Source organism: Labrus mixtus, chromosome 19 (genome assembly GCF_963584025.1).
Source record: "Labrus mixtus chromosome 19, fLabMix1.1, whole genome shotgun sequence".
Classification (NCBI taxonomy): domain Eukaryota; kingdom Metazoa; phylum Chordata; class Actinopteri; order Labriformes; family Labridae; genus Labrus; species Labrus mixtus.
In genome coordinates, this window is record NC_083630.1 from 16,292,105 (window position 1) to 16,309,375 (window position 17,271).

Below are 17,271 nucleotides of genomic sequence, written 5' to 3' on the forward strand. Positions count from 1 at the left end.
ATTTATTCATCTTCAATTGTACTTTTTAAAAAATATATATATTTTTTTTTATTTCAATTATATTTCCTTAGAGGTTTCACGTCACACAAATCACCTTTTTATTCCGACAAAGTGTTTCTATATATTGTCAATAAATATTATTTATCATCAAGTTGAAAAGTATTACTGTGACTAGAAAAATGACTACTCACCAAATGTTAGTTTTTTTTAATTGACAAAATCGAGATTAATTTATAATAAAAGTCGTTTTTTTTGGCAAATGTTGTGTTATAGTTCAGTGTGTTTTTCTGTTAAAATATATGTTTTACACTGTTTTTGTCAAAGGGACATATTTTATATAAAAGCAATATAGTCCATGGGCCTGACCAGATTCCAGTACAACTCTGGTGGTCCCTTCATAAGCAGGTTACTGCGACGCAGCTGCCACTCAGGAAAGGCTATCATACCTAAATGTAATCTACAGACATTTTCAAAAATTCTTACTATGTTTTGCCACCTTGAATGGCACCAACAAAGGACAATTTGGGCTCTGGCCCTTGGACTATTAATTGTACAAAAAAATGTAACTGGCGGCTGCGACTTAAAAAATGTTTTACCCTGGGTTAATGTATTGATTAGTCTAACAATTAATCATTTTATTATATTGCGAGCCAGAAATCACAAATGAAACAAATAAAAATAAAGACAATAAAATAAAAAGTCAGTCACTTCAGTTACACTACACAAACAAATCAAACACTGTACACAGTTTCACAATCAGGATAGCTTTCTCATTTTTCAAAATGTTATTGATGAATTCAATTGTTTGGATTCATTTTTCTAAACTGTAAAAAAAAGGATCTTTTTATTGAAAAAAGTGACAACACAGAGTAACACAACAGAATACCACGAACAAGCAAAAACAAGCGAAACATGAAACAAAAGGTCAAACTATACAACTATTTTTTTTTTTTTTAAATTGCCTAATTCAAGTGACAATTTCACAAATATTAAATGTTTTTTCCACTTTCCTATTTTTCAGTCCATGTAAGGAATGGATGTGTGTTTTTTTTCTATTTTGATTTGTTGTTTTTGTGGTATTTTTGTTGCCTCTGATACTTCCCTACTACTGTGATGCCGGTGACGTATTTCCGCTTGTGCTAAGGTTCAGCTCAGTCAGTTGGGAAAGAAACACCTCACTGAAAGCTTCTCTACCTCCTTTCAACCTTTGGTTATTTTAAAACCCGTTGTTACCAACTTTTAAAATCAATCTTTCGTATCTTCACCGAAGTGTCTACAACTGTTCACAGTACGTGTCATACGTGGGACGTCGTGTTTCAACTCGTTTTTCAGACGCAGAATCTGACCTCGGAACGTGCTAACGTTAGCTCAGCAGCTAGCCACCATTCACTCGATTAAACATCGTATAAATCATGGATCAAGCGGTAGTCGCAACACAAACACCGAAGGTAAGAAATTCTCTCACGTCGTTATCTTGTCATGTTTTACTTCACGGAGCTGAACCATTTAACTAGGAGTAGCCTGTTAGCTCCTGTTTGTTAATATAAAACATGGCCTCAGTGACAGTCCTCTCCTTAAAAGGCTGAACAGATCTCACTGTGAGCAGACACACTGATGTGTTTACTCAGCAGCTGTCGGTGCGATGATTGGAGATATTTTGAGTTTAAACTATTTCAGTGTTGTCTTTCATGAGTGTAACTAATATCCCAGCTCACTCTTTCTTGATAGTCTACCATATTGTGAAGTTCGTTTCAGAAATACTTACATTGTCTACATTGTTATATACATTGTTTAATTTAACACAAAGAGATGACGTGAGTTTGTATAATATTGTCTTTAAATATCGTGGGCGTGGCACTAATTACATATCAAATGATGTCACAGGGGGGCGTGTCTTGGCAGGAATATGCCTGAACATGTCTGAGCCTAAATTATGACTCAGTGCTTAAATTACCCTGTTTGTTAGAGTTATACATGATATCTGTATACATACAACAGAGTCCCAGATATGACTCATAGATGTCTCTATTTTAATCCAAAATGTTGTTCTTTGTAAATTGTTCTGTGTCTCTCTTTTTATTTTCCGTCTGTAACTTTGTGTTTTTGCTGCTGCCTGTCTTGGCCAAGTCTCCCTTGAAAAAATAGGTTTTTAATCTCAATGGGACCAACCTGGTTAAATAAAAAAATAATGTGTTGAACTAAATGATATAAATGGCATCCCCCCACGTCTTGACTTTCCTCTAGTCTTTACATTGTATTGAATATGTTCGACATTACTTTGTATAGGCTATTTAAAAATCACGTTTTCTATCCATTGTGGTGCTTCGTGTTTGTTTTTGTGTTGCATTAACTTCTTATATTGATCTATGTTTCTTATGCACTATTCCCCAAGGCAAATTTCTCTTCTGGATAGGGCTGGGCGATATCTATGGAAGAGGATTAGGGCCACACATTAAAAAAAAAAAAAAATAGAGTTCTAACTTTATTCTCAGAATTCTTTGAGTTTAAAGTCAGAACTCTATTTTTTTTTTTATGTGTGTGGCCCTAATCCTCTTCCGTGGATATGCCCTAAAAATAAAATGTATCTTTTTAAAACATGTCGCTTCGAAACATGATAGGAATAGCATCAGAAAAATATCTACATTTTTGACATCCGTAGTTGGGATAATAATGTTTTTGTGTTATATGTTTCGTGTCATCTTTTTTTATTCTGTGATCACTGTACAGTTTACTTTTCATCTGCATTGAACTACATGCTCAACCTGCGGCTTAATCAGCTCCAGTACACCAAGCTAAAAGTTATCGAGCCAAATGTATGAATGGATTAGTCGGTTAACCTGAATGTATATTTACAGCTTATATAAAGTAAAATAATGTAAGTAGTTTTTCACCTCACAATGTGAAAACCTTTTTAAGTTCTGCCTCCTTCATTGTGACAGCTGGCTGTTTTTTTCAACATGTGATGGTCAACTAAAGAGGGCTTCTTTTTAAAAGTTAAGAATTCAAATGATCAATACAGAAGGTCCAAAGTGAACTCCCAATTTTATTTAGTATCAATTAATTTTTTATTTTTTTTGAAGCTGCACAGGCTTTAAACTTTACATTCTAATTTGGGGTTTTTGCAACTGCAAACGTAGCTAGCTAGTCTAAATTTTCTGTGGCATGTGTCTGTAATAACTAAACAAAGCCAAACAACCTCAAATTCTACACCTAGTTAAGTTGTTTAAAAGGTGGGAAGAATTTGTATTCAGAATAACATTTTTTTTCTGTGTTTCCAGAGTCCGTGGGGTTCAGTGGCCCCGGCGGCTCCATCCTGCTCACTGGCTGATGTGATGAGCGAGCAGCTGGCCAAACAGCTGGACGATGAAAACAACGCCTTCCCGACACTCACCGAGTACGTTCTTACCTGTGTGTGTGTGTGTGTGTGTGTGTGTGTGTGTGGTATTTATTTTTAGACTAAGTTAAAATGAAATAATCTGTGTTCATAAAGAAAATAAACAAATGGCAAGAAATATAGGACTGGCAATTAGTTGAAACTTAAACTTGTTGAGGCTTCAAGGAGGAATAAACATGATAGACGATCTTCGTGTCCTGAATAGCTCCTGTCTTTACTCATTTCTTTCTTTCTTTCTTTCTTTCAGTCCAGCAGCAGATCTGTTGCTGTCAGAGGATGCTGGTGATACAACCAGTGACCTGATGCTCGCTCAGATGCTGCAGATGCAGTTTGACCGCGAGTTTGATAATCAGCTCCGACTGGAGGAGAAGAAGTTCAACGGAGACAGCAAAGGTAAAACTACAGCAGAGTGACATAAATAAAACACTTTTAATCAGGGTCCTAAATGAACTTCCAAGTAACGTTTGCGGGTTGATTTCCCGTTTTTGCGAGTAAATCTTGGAAGGCTCTCCGCAACATACGTATCGGTTTGTACCAAAATACTCTCGTACTAGAGACTGACATGAGAGTGGGTTTTTCACCTCCGTCATGAATGTTTAACGAGCAAACACACTGATAACAATAGCCTTCACTCGTTTATTTGTTATTGCATATATTTTTTAAATATTGAAACCGATGACAGTTGATCCAAATACAGACTTAATTCTACTATTAGGAACGCACCTGATCCAGTCATACAGTTGGTTCGACTTTTCTTTGTTCACTCTCACCGTGTCTGCGTTTATCATGCAGGTTTCAGCTGTTCGCAGTGCGTGAGAACAATCTAAAAGCACGCTTACATTTAAAAAGAATATGTCTAACTAGTGCAGCACGGGCTGTGATACACTCACATCTACTAAATGAACGGTCTGCGTATGTTACGTGTTCAAGTTGTCAAACCTCAATCGTAGATGACATCAAATTTTTGTGAGGGTTGCCTGGGCACCATACCTTTTAAATTTAAAAAAAGGGCCAGCACATTAATTTGTTTCCATTTCTTATAATCCTGATCCGATAAAATGATCTGATCCATGACTAGGATACATGTTGACATCAAAAGGAGCATAATGCCTTATAACCTCAATTAAACGTACTGAAAAACAATGTGCACGTGACCCAAAAACACGGTAAAAATTATGCTTAGCAACTTATGCTTAGTTGGTGGATTTTCTTCATCTCTGCACCACCTTGGCCGGTGAGTCAAAAAGTTCATTTTGGAGCCTGCATATGATACTGCAGGTTTATTGAATTAATGCACTTGTTTAAAATGTGTGTAAAGAATATAGAATAATAAGAATGTCTTTTGTTTGTGTCCAGTGTCCATCTCTTTTGAGAACTACCGTATGGTCCATCCCTACGAAGACAGCGACAGCTCCGAGGACGAGGTGGACTGGCAGGACACGAGACACGACCCCTACAAAGCTGGTAAACATCTGCAGCGTGTTAGAAAACAAACAGGAAACATCGATTTTTACTGCTTGCTCTGCTCTCCTTGGTTAAAAGTTTTGTTAAAGAATTCCAGAGAAACTTGAGATCTCTTTTTTGTATGACGAGAGCACTAGTGGTGAGTTCTAAATCACTATCAGGTTAAATCAACACTGAAAGTCTAAAATTCCTACACATTTACCATTAAGGTGTTTAAGAGAAAGTCCACAAAGTAACTCACACATTTTCAATGCCTGTGTTTGATCAGATAAGCCCCAGACGACACCCAGGAGAGGCTTCACCGGCAAAGGCAAAAACATCACAACCAAACACGACGAGGTGGTGTGCGGACGCAAGAACACGGCACGCATGGACAACGTAAGACAACTTTTAAGAGGGTTGTCAAGATACACAAAAAAAAAAACAAAGATTTGTTCATGGTTCATGTATTTTGTTGCCTGTCGTACGCTTCTGTACCAAACATGCAAAAGATTGAGTTGCAGAGCTTGCGTTTAATATTGTGCCATGTCATTTTATTCTGTCTTCCTGTTCCTCCTCCAGTTTGCTCCTGAGATCCACGTCGGTGACGGCTTGGGGATGGACCTGAAGCTGTCCAACCAGGTGTTTAACTCTCTGAAGCAGCACTGCCACAGCGAGCAGAGGCGCAGCGCCAGACTGCACGAGAAGAAGGAGCACTCCACAGCTGTAAGCACAAAAATACTCGATTGACCGAAGATGCACATGAATCTTTGTTTTGCCGTCAAACTCAACCGCTCTCTCTGCAGGAACAAGCCGTGGACCCTCGCACTCGCCTGCTCATGTATAAGATGGTGAACTCCGGCGTGCTGGAGAACATCAACGGATGCATCAGCACAGGAAAAGAGGCTGTCATCTTCCACGCTAATGGAGGGAGGTGAGTGGATGTTAGTGGATGGAGCAAAGTTGTCTTAAATCCTGAAGGATCATTTAAGGACAATCGGGCAGGGACGAAAAAAAAGGACAAGAAACAGACCCGTAGTTAAACTGGAAAAAGCATTTTGAATTCAGGAATTTTGCCTTTCGAAGAAAGGAGCTTCTTGTCTATACTGCCTTCCTCGATAGTGTTGTGTGTTATAAAGTGATACACAACTATGTTTTGTTTTAAGATCAGAACTAAATATTAGAAACAAAAAAGTATCAAAGGAACACAAACTAATTAAGCGATCAAAGCAGCAGTAGACCAGCAACACCTTTGTCCTGAGAGGTCAAAGGATTGTTTTTGTCAATGAAGTCCTGGTGCCATTAAAGACAGCGATATAACCGCTCTGTAAGGATGTTGTCACTCAAAACAAGCACTTTGGTGGACTTTGTTAAATCAGGCACTTCATCCCTGAAGCATTATGTTATTACAGTGTGTCTGACGGCTGAGGTCTGAAAGCATCTACTGGAATAATCCCAAAACGTATTTTATCTTTTTGTCATTTAGACATGAAATGTGTCAAAATAAGAGCAAGGGAAGTGTACCCCTCTAAAGAAACACTTGGAGGAATAAGAGTTCTTGTTGTCTTAACCAAGAGAAAGAGAAGAAACTCCTTAAGTCAGGTGTGGAACAGAGACTGGAAGCTGAGTTGAAGTCTCAGACTGCTTGAATTACTATTCTTAGATTATTTATTCTTCTGTGTGTTTGTGTGTGTCAGTCTGGAGGAGCAGCCCGTTCCCGACGAGGTGGTGCTGAAGGTTTTCAAGACGACACTGAACGAGTTTAAGAACAGAGACCGCTACATCAAAGATGACTACCGCTTCAAAGAACGCTTCAGCAAACTGAACCCACGCAAGGTCATCAAGCTGTGGGCCGAGAAGGAGATGCACAACCTGGCCAGGTAATTCCACCTTATACTGCCACTACTAATATCAGCGCTGCCTCTTCTTTAAAGTACAACTACACTTTAGTACAACTCTGCTCTTTTCCTTGCCTGTCTCTGTCTACGTTGAATCTTGAAGAAAAAGTTTAGATATCTAGTGTCCACAGGCACACTCCTGAAACAATTTGTTCCGAGTTATTTAAAATCGTATTAAAAAGTGAATAAAAAACTGCCAGCGACTGAGCACAGACCTCTGATGTGAATGTGTCTGTGATCAGGATGAAGAAGGCAGAGATCCCCTGTCCAGAGGTGGTGCTGTTGAAGAAACACATCCTGGTGATGTCGTTCATCGGTAAAGATCACGTTCCTGCTCCCAAACTCAAAGACGTCACGTTGAGCTCAGAGGACATGAAGAACGCTTTCTACCAGGTCCTACATGTGAGTACGCCGAACACCAGCCACACTTCCTGCTATAAGACAAATAGTTTGGTTTTATTTCTAGATCTTTGTTGGATACTTCCTAAGACATTTCAATCTTTGAAACATTCCTAACTGCAGTAAGGCCGATATGTTGGCAACGCTGTGTCATTATCCATTCAGTGCACCAGCAAACACATTTCCATTCCACCAAAGAGGAAGAAAAGTGAAAGGGGAGGAAGATGTTAAAAGTTAACAGCGAGATTGTTTTTGTTTTTTTTGCGCTGCCATCCAGACATGCCCTTCACAAATATCCATCTAATTTAGTATTGAATTGACCCTAACAATACTTTGTCCTACAATTATAATCCCCTACACGGATCTCTGAATGATAGGTCCATGTTTGTATGTACCCTGATCTAATCGGACAACGCCCACCTGATGTCCAGCACCAACCACATCTGACCCCGTCTTATTCTGCGTGCTGCAGCCAGGGGTTTATTAACTGAAAGGGTTAAGTCTAGTGGATCTTCTCCAAAAACACATCTCCCAGTGTCAGACGTGTTTTTGATCATGTTTTTTTAATTTAACAACTTAATGTGTTTTATCTAAACTCTATGTTTTCTGTGTGTGCAGATGATGCAGGTGTTGTATCAGGAGTGTAATCTGGTTCATGCTGATCTGAGTGAATACAACATGCTGTGGCACGAGGGAAAGGTACCCACCTCTGTCTGCTTCATTTACTGTTTGCTACTTCTGGATTCTTTCCTCCTACCTCTTTATTATTCAAGTCTTCTTCCCGTCTACTGTTTACCTTCGGTCTTTTTTGCTCTTTTTTACCTCCTCTCCCTCTCTTGTCTTTTTTCATCCTCCTTCCTCTCCTCTCACATTTCCCTCCTCCTCGTTCCTTTTTTTAAGCTTCTGTTCAAACTGCTGACGTTAGATTTGTTTTGTTCAATCAAATCTGTTCGAGAGACGCCCACCACAGTGTCATTCTAACGTCTTTGCGTGTGTGTTGTAGGTTTGGTTGATTGATGTCAGTCAGTCCATCGAGCCCACCCACCCTCACGGCCTGGAGTTCCTCTTCAGAGACTGCAGGAACGTTTCAACGGTAACTTTCTCCTACACGATGGAGCCTCGTTTTGAAGTGATTCACATGAAAATGATAAAAAAAGATGACAAATTCTGTGAAAAGAGGAACTTTGGTCTCTTGTTGATTATATTTGTTTATAATTCCTCTCTAAGGAAAACATTTAGATTTAGCTTTACTATTATGATCCGATCGTTAAAAAAAACTACAGATTCAATTTTTAAAAAATAAAAATGAAAATACTGCATTTAGGATACCAGGTGACCAGATTCTGTCTTACTTTGCCAGGTGATTAAACTTCCATTAAGGTGTTTAGTTTTGCCCAAAGCACAGGAAATATATACCAGGGAGAAATGTTTTTAGTATTTTCAAGTTATATTGTTTTTTTTGTTACCTTAATTGCTTGATATGACTGATTGAATAACCATCTTTAATTTGGTGTGCGTGTCGCAGTTCTTCCAGAAGAGAGGGGTGAGCGAGGCGATGAGTGTGTACGAGCTTTTCAACGCCGTGAGCGACCTGAACATCCCCGTTGGTGCCGAGGACGAGGCTGAGTTCATGGCCGAGGTAACACTCTAAAATTTAAACAAAACCTTTTTTTTTTTTCAAGGTTAACTTCTTAAGGAAAGAGTAAAAAAATAAACAATAATTCTGCTTAGTCACTCAGTTTTCATTTAATGATATTTTATTGAGTTTTTTACTTTGATGTATTCTCTATGTGTTTTTAAAAAAAATATTAATCTGACTTCAATCTTTGTTTCTTTCTGAAAACAAATCCCATTAAAGGACAAAAATAAGAATACTGGAGGATAAATCTGGAAAAACACCACACATATCTATTGTTTTAAAATACAAACAAATGCTTTTCAACAAAAAGGAGGAAATGGTTGATTGGTTGGAGATCATTTTCAGATGCAAAGTTATTGACAGTTTTTTTCTTTGCCACTGAAAAGTTCAGGCTGTTATTCTCTCTGTGGTCTCTTACAGATCGTGGCGTTGGAGAAGAGAAATGAAGACCACGTGCAGAAGCGAGGAAAGAAAACCTTCCCTGTCTCCTCTGAAGACTGCGACCCTCCTTTAGAACCCGACGCAGATGATTAACGCCCCGCCCAGCTCGCTCTCTCTTCACGACCCCGCCGTGTTGAAAACGCCGCAACTAGGAGATGAACGGAGGAGGCTCCTGGAGGACCCGGAGCCTCTCCCTCCAACTCTCCCACCACCCTTTTAACCCCCCACCCCCAACAACCACTGCCTCCTTTACTGAGGCAGGACGGAGCGCCTCCTCCTGGCTGCAGGAGGGACGAGTTTCACTGTGTTGGATGTTGAAGTCGGAGCGTTCTGGCTGCTGAGAGGCGCCGACAGAGTTTGCTGAGGCTGAGACCTCATCTCTAATCCTCCTGCCGATACTGACCCACACTCTTTGTTCTCTTTTTCTTTTTTAAGAATCATGACCTCAGACAGTTCCTCCTCCATCCTGCTGGATGGAGAATACAAACAAATGAACTTCAGCTTTGCTTAAACTCTCAGAGATTTATTTAAATTTAAACTGAAAGTTTGTAAAGATGGCCGCTGAGTCAGGCTGAAGTTGAGGAACTTCAGGGATAAACTAAGGTTGTCAAAGTAACGGATTTATAAACATAGGTGTCGATATCTATGACCTTAACTAGGAACAGATCTGTTTCGATACCATGACAGCTAGTGCAGGTCAGAGGCTCAAGTCTTAAGTTTCTCAAAGCTTCTGTACTATAATGCTATCAATCATAAACAATCATGAAAGTAATTGTAAATTTAAGTCATGTGGTATCCAAAAGTATCAAACATTTTGACAACCTTTGGTTCAACTATCCAGAGGATAACAAACTCTTTCCCTTTTTAAGGGGACAGTAAAAGATAAAATGAAAAGAAAGTCAGGTTTTATTCATCCTGTAGCTTCATTATGGCTAAGAAATAAACTAGAGTACGTTTTAAAGAGGGAGGGAGGAAAAATTAAACCGTATCGATTCCACGTCAGCAAAAATGGGAGTCCTATTGGGTAATTTTGTGTTTTAATTATCTCAAAATTGCAATCAAACTCCTGCATGCTGTCTTAATTGCCAGTTGCCAATTTATTTGTGCAATTTAGACCGTGTGCAGGAGTTTCCTTGCTTCCACTGCTTATCACCTGTCTTAGAAAATAGATGTAGCACTCGTCGATATTATAGAAAGTTAAAAAAACAGGAAGAATCGTTTGAAAACCTGTAAAAAAAAAAAAGTTTTGAAGTCATAAAAATGTTGACCTTAGTCAACCTTAGTTTTTCTCACAGAGTCATAATTTCTCAAAGATTCAACGATACTTCAGTCTGAATGACCAAAAAATGCATCAGGATGTTTTTTTTCTTCCAATTTAAGCTAAAAAAAAAAAGGGAGATGCACACAATGGGAAATAATGGTTTTCAGACTTCTTAATAATTTGAGAAAGGCTTTATTAATTTCTGATTTATTTTGATTCATTTTTTTGTTGTTGCTTTTACTCTGTCCATTTTTATTTGTAACTTCTGGGTCAGATTTGGAAGGAGAGGTGTGAGAAGTCGCAGCAGTTTGGTCCTGTGTGTGTGTGTGGAAGCTAAAGCAGGGGGTTGATACATATTTTGCTTACACTAGAAATTAAAGCAGAAAATTAATGGTTAGTAGTACTATCAGACAAATGCAAGTTAATAAGAGTCATGGCAGCATCATGTGTAGAAGATTAAAAAAAACTATTGTTTGCAGTGAAAACAATCATATGTGTAGCTCTTAGATTGTGTGACTTCATATCAAATAATCTGCTTTATTAGAGGTCTTTTCTGAGCTCAATGGATAAAAACATGAGGTTTTCTTGTCAGTGCTGACACACTTGGACTCCTCACATGATGCTGGTTTCATGGTGGATTACTTCTCATAAATTGTGGTGACAATAAAAGATAAAGGTAGAATGTGTCGTCTTTTTATTTGTTTATTAAATGTAAAAAAATAACGAATAATTGTATTAATAATTGTTTAAGATATCAGTTCAAGTCTCTTATGTTTGGTCATTTGAATAATATTTCCCTACACACGTGACAGTCATACAACCACATGACTCAGCAGCACTAAAAAAGTGAACCGACTGGTTCCTTCAAAGTAAAAGATTAATGTTCTGTAAGGTTTCTGTAATTAAGAATTGATTATGTTATATAAATTTTGTGTTCATTGATTAGTTTTTGGGGTTTTCAAATTGTCAAGGAATCATTAAAAATACAGATTGGTGTTGTCGAAAGTCCACGATCATGTCTGTAAATGTCTAGTTTTATGCAAAACCCCAAAATATTCAGCTTGCATGAATATGATGTGACCACAGGGAAGAAAATATCGCATTTTAAAAGTTGAATCTCCATTTTAGATTTAAAATAATAGTGTGTTAAAATTGCTCAAACTCATTTATAAGTTGCCAAGAATCTTTTTCTTTTTTTTAAGTTTTACTGTGAAGAGCCATAACGGAAGTGTCTTGTTTTCAGCCTGAAGATGATCTTCTGCGCGTATCTTCTACCAATCACAGTCCGCATGTCTAAACACAACCAATCCAAGTCAACGAAGGCAATGACAACTAGCCAATCAAACGCGGAGTAGGGCGGGTCTTGCGTCGCCGAATTGACTTTACGCCCCGAACTCTTCCTTAGCCTTGGGAAATCTGTGAATTGAGGCTAAAACAGGAATAAAATACGTAGAGTTTGTTGTGAGGATGACTGAGGAACATTATCTAGAACTCTGTGAGAACCCGGTGCAGTTTGAACATGCCTCCAGTGTCAATAACGTCTTCTTCGACGAGGCTAATAAGCAGGTGAGCTAGCTGGTTAGTTAGCATTGATGTTGCTGACTTGAACTAATCAGTGATCAGCTGACAGTTTGTTCAAATTAACTTTATTAGCAGCTCGTAAACAACACTTTGAACCTCTAGTAGGATGTTTACTCTCTTTGCATTTTACTGGTTAACGTGACATGTCCATTATCTCTAAAACAGGAAGTCCATCAGGGAAGCTTTTTGTAAACAAACAATAAAAATCAACTTAAAGTTAATAAAAAATAAAGATACAGTAAACTTTTGATCATGATATATAACATTTATCGTTTTTAACCAGAAAAGTCATATCACATGCTTAAAAAAAAGTCTTAATTAATAAATTCTTATATGATAATAATAACAATAACTTTATCTATATGGCACCTTTAAAAACAGATGTTTACAAAGTGCTTCGACAGACAAACAAACAAAAATGAACTCAGGATAATAACAGAATAAACAACCGTTTCAGAAATACCTTTGTTCCCTTGTCCATCAAAGCCCTCAACAGTACCTAAGCTGTAATGTGTGTGTATACATGTGCATGTATGAGGTGGTGTGAGTGTGTGTGTGAAGATGTGTAGATGTACCTGCACTGTTATCACTTTTCATAACTATTACATATTTATGGTTTTAGTAATTCACTTGTATGGCATTTTATGATTATTTAACTGACATGTTTTACCGACAAATGAATGTATTTTGTTATTTTCTGCTACTGCATCAGAGCTCTGTGAAGTCCAGGACAAATTTCCCACTGGGACAATAAAGTTAATCTTAATCTTAACAGTCAGGTCAAATAGAGAGTAGTCTACCAAACAATAACAGAACAATATGAGATTAAGAAGAGGAAGACAACGTAACAGAAAATAAAAACAAAATAATGATGGTAAAAGGATGAATAAAAGATGTAGTTCAATAAATAAATATATAAAAACAGAGGAAAGAACACCAACCTATTAAAAAGAAGGATTAGGAATAGATAAAAAAATATTACAATTTAATAAAGGATTTATTTAAAAAAGATCACATCACATAAAGCGAGTCTGTTAATGTGAGTTTTAGGATGTTGTTTTCATTCATTACTTTTTAGAGGGCGTTTTTGGCGGCATTAGATCTATATGGGATAAAAGATGTGAAAGAGTCTGCAAGCCTTATCTCCTCACACAGGTCTTTCAAAAGGTCGAGGGGCCTCATTTATGTATCTGTCATCTGTCAGTCACTGTATATATTATATATATATGTGTGTGTGCATGTTACAAGAAATTCTCCTTGTAAAATATTCTATGACTGTAAAGACACTTGTTGGGTTAAACAAAAAATATTGAAGGATAATTTTCCCTTGGTGGATAATTAAGTGATTCTTCTGGTTTTTAAATATTTCTAGTTGTATTTTTATGTCCTTCTTTCATGTTGTGTTTTGTGTCTGCAGGTGTTCGCGGTGCGTTCAGGTGGAGCCACAGGGGTGGTGGTCAAAGGCCCGGACGACAAGAGCAGTGTTGCCTTCAGGTACCTGAGTATCTGGGGGCATACGTTGATGGGATAAACATATCAACTGTTTATGTGATGAGATATATAAATGAATAGATGGAAAGAATGCAAAAAATGATAATATGGGTTAAAAATGAATAAGTAAACCTGTGCACCTATTGGATGGAGGCCTGCGTCTATCGGCCGTCCTTTCAAACCATTCTGACGCAGTCATAACCTTAAGCTGTCTATCAGCTACGCTCACGTTAAAAAGTGGCAATGTAGCTGTGACAACAATTATTTTTGGATTTACTGATTGTGTCGATTTGTATCGATTTCTGATTGTTATGTGAGGTATCATTATATTCCCTGTGATAATAAAAAAAACTGGTATCATGAAATGTTTCCCTCCACAGAATGGACGATAAAGGAGAAGTGAAGTGTATCAAGTTCTCCATCGGAAATAAGATCTTGGCAGTTCAGAGGACTTTAAAATCTGTGGTAAGTTTCGCTCTGCAGAGTAAAAATGTATGCAGTAATGACATTAAAAAAAAAAAGGAAATCACCACCAAATGTATGTTTTCTAAACAAACAAAGGCTTTGGAAATATAATCTTAGGACAAACAAGGTCAAGTCAGGAGTTAGATATATTCAATATGTGAAGAAACATGAAGGAACTGCTTATTGAAGCTGAGGGGGAAAACTCTTAACATGTTTATTTATTTGTTTATTTTTAGGATTTCATCAACTTCATCCCCGACTATCCACACACAGAGTTCACTCAGGAATGCAAGGTATGCTACATAGCTTTATCTGGTCTCATGCACTACATCACTTTATTCTATCCATTCTATATCAGTATTCATACAGCTCTGGTTACTTTATTCCTGTGTTCTTATCTATCATTTCACTACAGTCACTTTATTTATCTCATTTGTACCTTTACAGTTATATTGTATATATTAGTTCTGTTGTTCCATTATTCACCATGCACCTTATAACTTATCATTTAGTATTTGCCTACTTGCACATAGCTCTGTATATATATATTTATTTCTCGTTTACTGCACATAGTTATGTTACATCTGTTAGTCCGATCACTGTTCACTCATATCTGCTCCTTTATATTTTGTATTTTTAAGTTAAGTTTAAGCTTTAAGTTGTATTTAAATTGACACTTTATATTTAGGTTAAAATGTTTCGTACTTGCACTGTTGTTAATTTACTGCTCTGTGTGCCTTTGAATTGCCCCCCCGGGGACAAATAAAGTTTTTTGAATTTGAATATCGAATTCTCTTTGAATTTTGAAAGGGCTCTCCTTCCTGTTCACTGACGGTTGAAGTTTTCAGATGAGAAAAACTTTATTGATCTGTGAGGAAGGAGAGGTAGAAGCTGATATATAAAGAGCAGCTGTGTTGCGGTGCTTGAAATGTCGTTTTATTTGTGCTTTTTGTTCTGCAGACGAAGAACGCTAATGTTTTGGGTTTCTGTTGGACCACCTGGAACGAGATCGTCTTCATCACCGACCAGGGGATTGAGTTCTACCAGGTAACAGAACATCATCGTTTTTGGTAAAGACTGAAAGTGAAGTGAATCCAGTTCAGATTATTTAAAGCTGCATTCCTTCTAATCTAAGTTCTTTTCATCATTATACAGACAGGCCCTGAAATGAATGGACAAAAAACCCGTCTGGCGTCACTGCCACATCGGTTTTTCTTTGGTGTAACATGCAGAATTCTCCAGGGCTGCAGAGCTTTGTGCTGTCTCTGTGGAAGCTGAATTAAAAAACATCTGTAGAAATAACTGACCATGTAGTATGGACGCAATTAGAAAAAAATGACATTATTTTAATGTTTATTAGTTTGTTTTGGGCTAGGCATATCGTTTGTAAATGACACTATAAAAAGTGAAATCGAATCAGCCGTCTTTCGTGTTGTGTGTAGAACATCACAGAGCTGACAGTGAGTCTTGTGATCGTGTTTTTCTCTTCAGGTGTTTCCAGACAAACGAAGCCTGAAGCTGCTGAAGAGTCAGAACATTAACGTGAACTGGTACCAGTACTGTCCGGAGACCGCCGTCATCCTGCTCTCCACCACCGTGCAGGGAAACATCCTGCAGCCCTTCGCCTTCAGGGTCAGCACACACACAGTGAAACACAATTCATCTTATCCATGTCATGTTTCTTTGAGCTTTGTTATGTTAGTAGATTTAATATCGTTTATACTGGCTCACAGTAGGCTCAGTTTTCTTACCCAACGTGATAAAAAATATAATTCACTATTGCTTGAACAGGTGATAACTGAACCCTTGTGACTCTGTTTTATACAGTGAAATTCATTCTAGGTTGCAGGTTTAAATGTTTGTATTTGTACATCACCTTTTGGTTTGTTTTGTTTGTTTTTTTCAGAATGGGACCGTGTCCAAGATGTCCAAGTTTGAGATCGAGCTGCCTGTTGTACCCAAACCCGCCAAACTCAGCCTGTCGGAAAGAGACATCGCCATGGCAACCATGTAGGTTGTCTTGTTGCTGATGTCCATTGTGGATTTACTTCTCGATCTCAACGTTTCTCAGATTCATCTTTATTACTCTCTCTGTCTCTCTCTCCCCCCCTCTCTCTGTCTCTCTCTCTATCTCTCTCTCTCTCTCTCTCTCTCTCTCTCTCTCTCTCTCTCTGTAGTTATGGTCAGCTGTTTGTCATGTATCTGAAGCATCACTCCAGAACAGCCAACAGTCCCAGTGCAGAGGTAGTGCTGTATCATTTACCAAGGTAAAAACACACACACACACACACACACACACACACACACATTTTGTTGTTTATAACTTTTGTTTGTTTGTTTTTGTTTTTTTATGTTCAAACTGCTTCAAACCAATTAATAATGTTTGAATTGAATTGATTTTTCTTCCTGTCCTTTTTCACTTTCTTGCGAGACTGGCTGTAAAATGTATCTTTAAATCCATTTGAAATGGTCCTTAAGGTCTTGAAATATTCTGATACTTAAATTGAAGCAGTCTCATTTACCACTGTCTGTTTTTGTGTGTGTGTGTTCAGGGAGGGTGCGTGTAAGAAGAGTCACGTGTTGAAGCTGAACACGACTGGAAAATTTGCTCTGAACATCGTTGACAACCTGGTGGTGGTTCACCATCAGAGCACACAGGTTTGACCTTATTTTTAATGAGAGCGAGCAGACCAGGAAGCGTCACCATCCCGATGTACAGCTCACAAACATGGCTGCAAACATCACCACAGCCAGGATTTCACCTATCTTCTTTTTCTCTTTGTGTGTGCGTGCGCGTGTTTGTGTGTCAGACGTCTCTGATCTTCGACATCAAGCTAAAGGAGCCGGATTGTGCCGTCAACACACACCAACCTGTCCTCCCCGCTCGCTCCATACACCCCTACAGGATACCACTGTCAGGTACTTAGTACACACACCGTCAGACACACAGACACACACACACACAGTCACAGTATTAAAAGTGATCTGTTCTATTTTTTATTGACTCTTCCATTTCCAGGTCCGGCTGTGGTTCCCTCTCAGCCTCCTGTTCCCTGTCAGCTCTGTATCCTTTCCCCTCTAATACAAGTTTTACGGTATTTTATTTTTTCAACTCTAGAAACGTAGTCGTCTGTTTTTTGCGTGTCTTAAAAACTTGTTATCATGTTGGCCTTTAACCATCACTGTAGACTCTTCCTCCTGGAGCGTCTTCCAGCCTGAAATCATCATCAGTGCCAGTGAAGGTGAGGAAACAGACACC

General features: G+C 38.2%; 2 protein-coding genes across 4 annotated transcripts in view; both read left to right on the plus strand.

Moving 5' to 3' along the window:
• Nucleotides 1-1,154: 1,154 nt before the first annotated feature.
• riok3 (RIO kinase 3 (yeast)) lies at nt 1,155-10,136 on the plus strand. The gene is made up of 13 exons (XM_061064127.1): nt 1,155-1,448; nt 3,279-3,394; nt 3,642-3,787; nt 4,751-4,858; nt 5,127-5,236; nt 5,420-5,563; nt 5,644-5,771; nt 6,535-6,717; nt 6,978-7,137; nt 7,753-7,833; nt 8,138-8,227; nt 8,660-8,773; nt 9,194-10,136. Exons 1-13 carry the CDS (start codon nt 1,413-1,415, stop codon nt 9,305-9,307), a joined length of 1,530 nt encoding a protein of 509 aa, XP_060920110.1. The 5' UTR covers nt 1,155-1,412; the 3' UTR covers nt 9,308-10,136.
• Nucleotides 10,137-11,816: 1,680 nt separating this feature from the next.
• rmc1 (regulator of MON1-CCZ1) overlaps nt 11,817-17,271 on the plus strand; it is a 440,600-nt gene continuing 435,145 nt past the window's right edge. For 2 of the 3 annotated variants that reach the window (XR_009676638.1, XM_061064482.1), the window contains exons 1-12: nt 11,818-12,041; nt 13,474-13,550; nt 13,928-14,012; nt 14,249-14,305; nt 14,973-15,059; nt 15,504-15,644; nt 15,919-16,022; nt 16,190-16,279; nt 16,565-16,670; nt 16,823-16,931; nt 17,032-17,076; nt 17,201-17,254. Coding sequence is in view for 2 of the 3 variants with exons in the window: in XM_061064482.1 (XP_060920465.1) it covers nt 11,943-12,041; nt 13,474-13,550; nt 13,928-14,012; nt 14,249-14,305; nt 14,973-15,059; nt 15,504-15,644; nt 15,919-16,022; nt 16,190-16,279; nt 16,565-16,670; nt 16,823-16,931; nt 17,032-17,076; nt 17,201-17,254 (1,054 nt within the window). In the remaining variant the exon portion in view is untranslated. Of the gene's footprint in view, nt 12,042-13,473; nt 13,551-13,927; nt 14,013-14,248; nt 14,306-14,972; nt 15,060-15,503; nt 15,645-15,918; nt 16,023-16,189; nt 16,280-16,564; nt 16,671-16,822; nt 16,932-17,031; nt 17,077-17,200; nt 17,255-17,271 lie in introns of all 3 variants that reach the window. The other variant, XM_061064483.1, reaches the window with a different exon arrangement.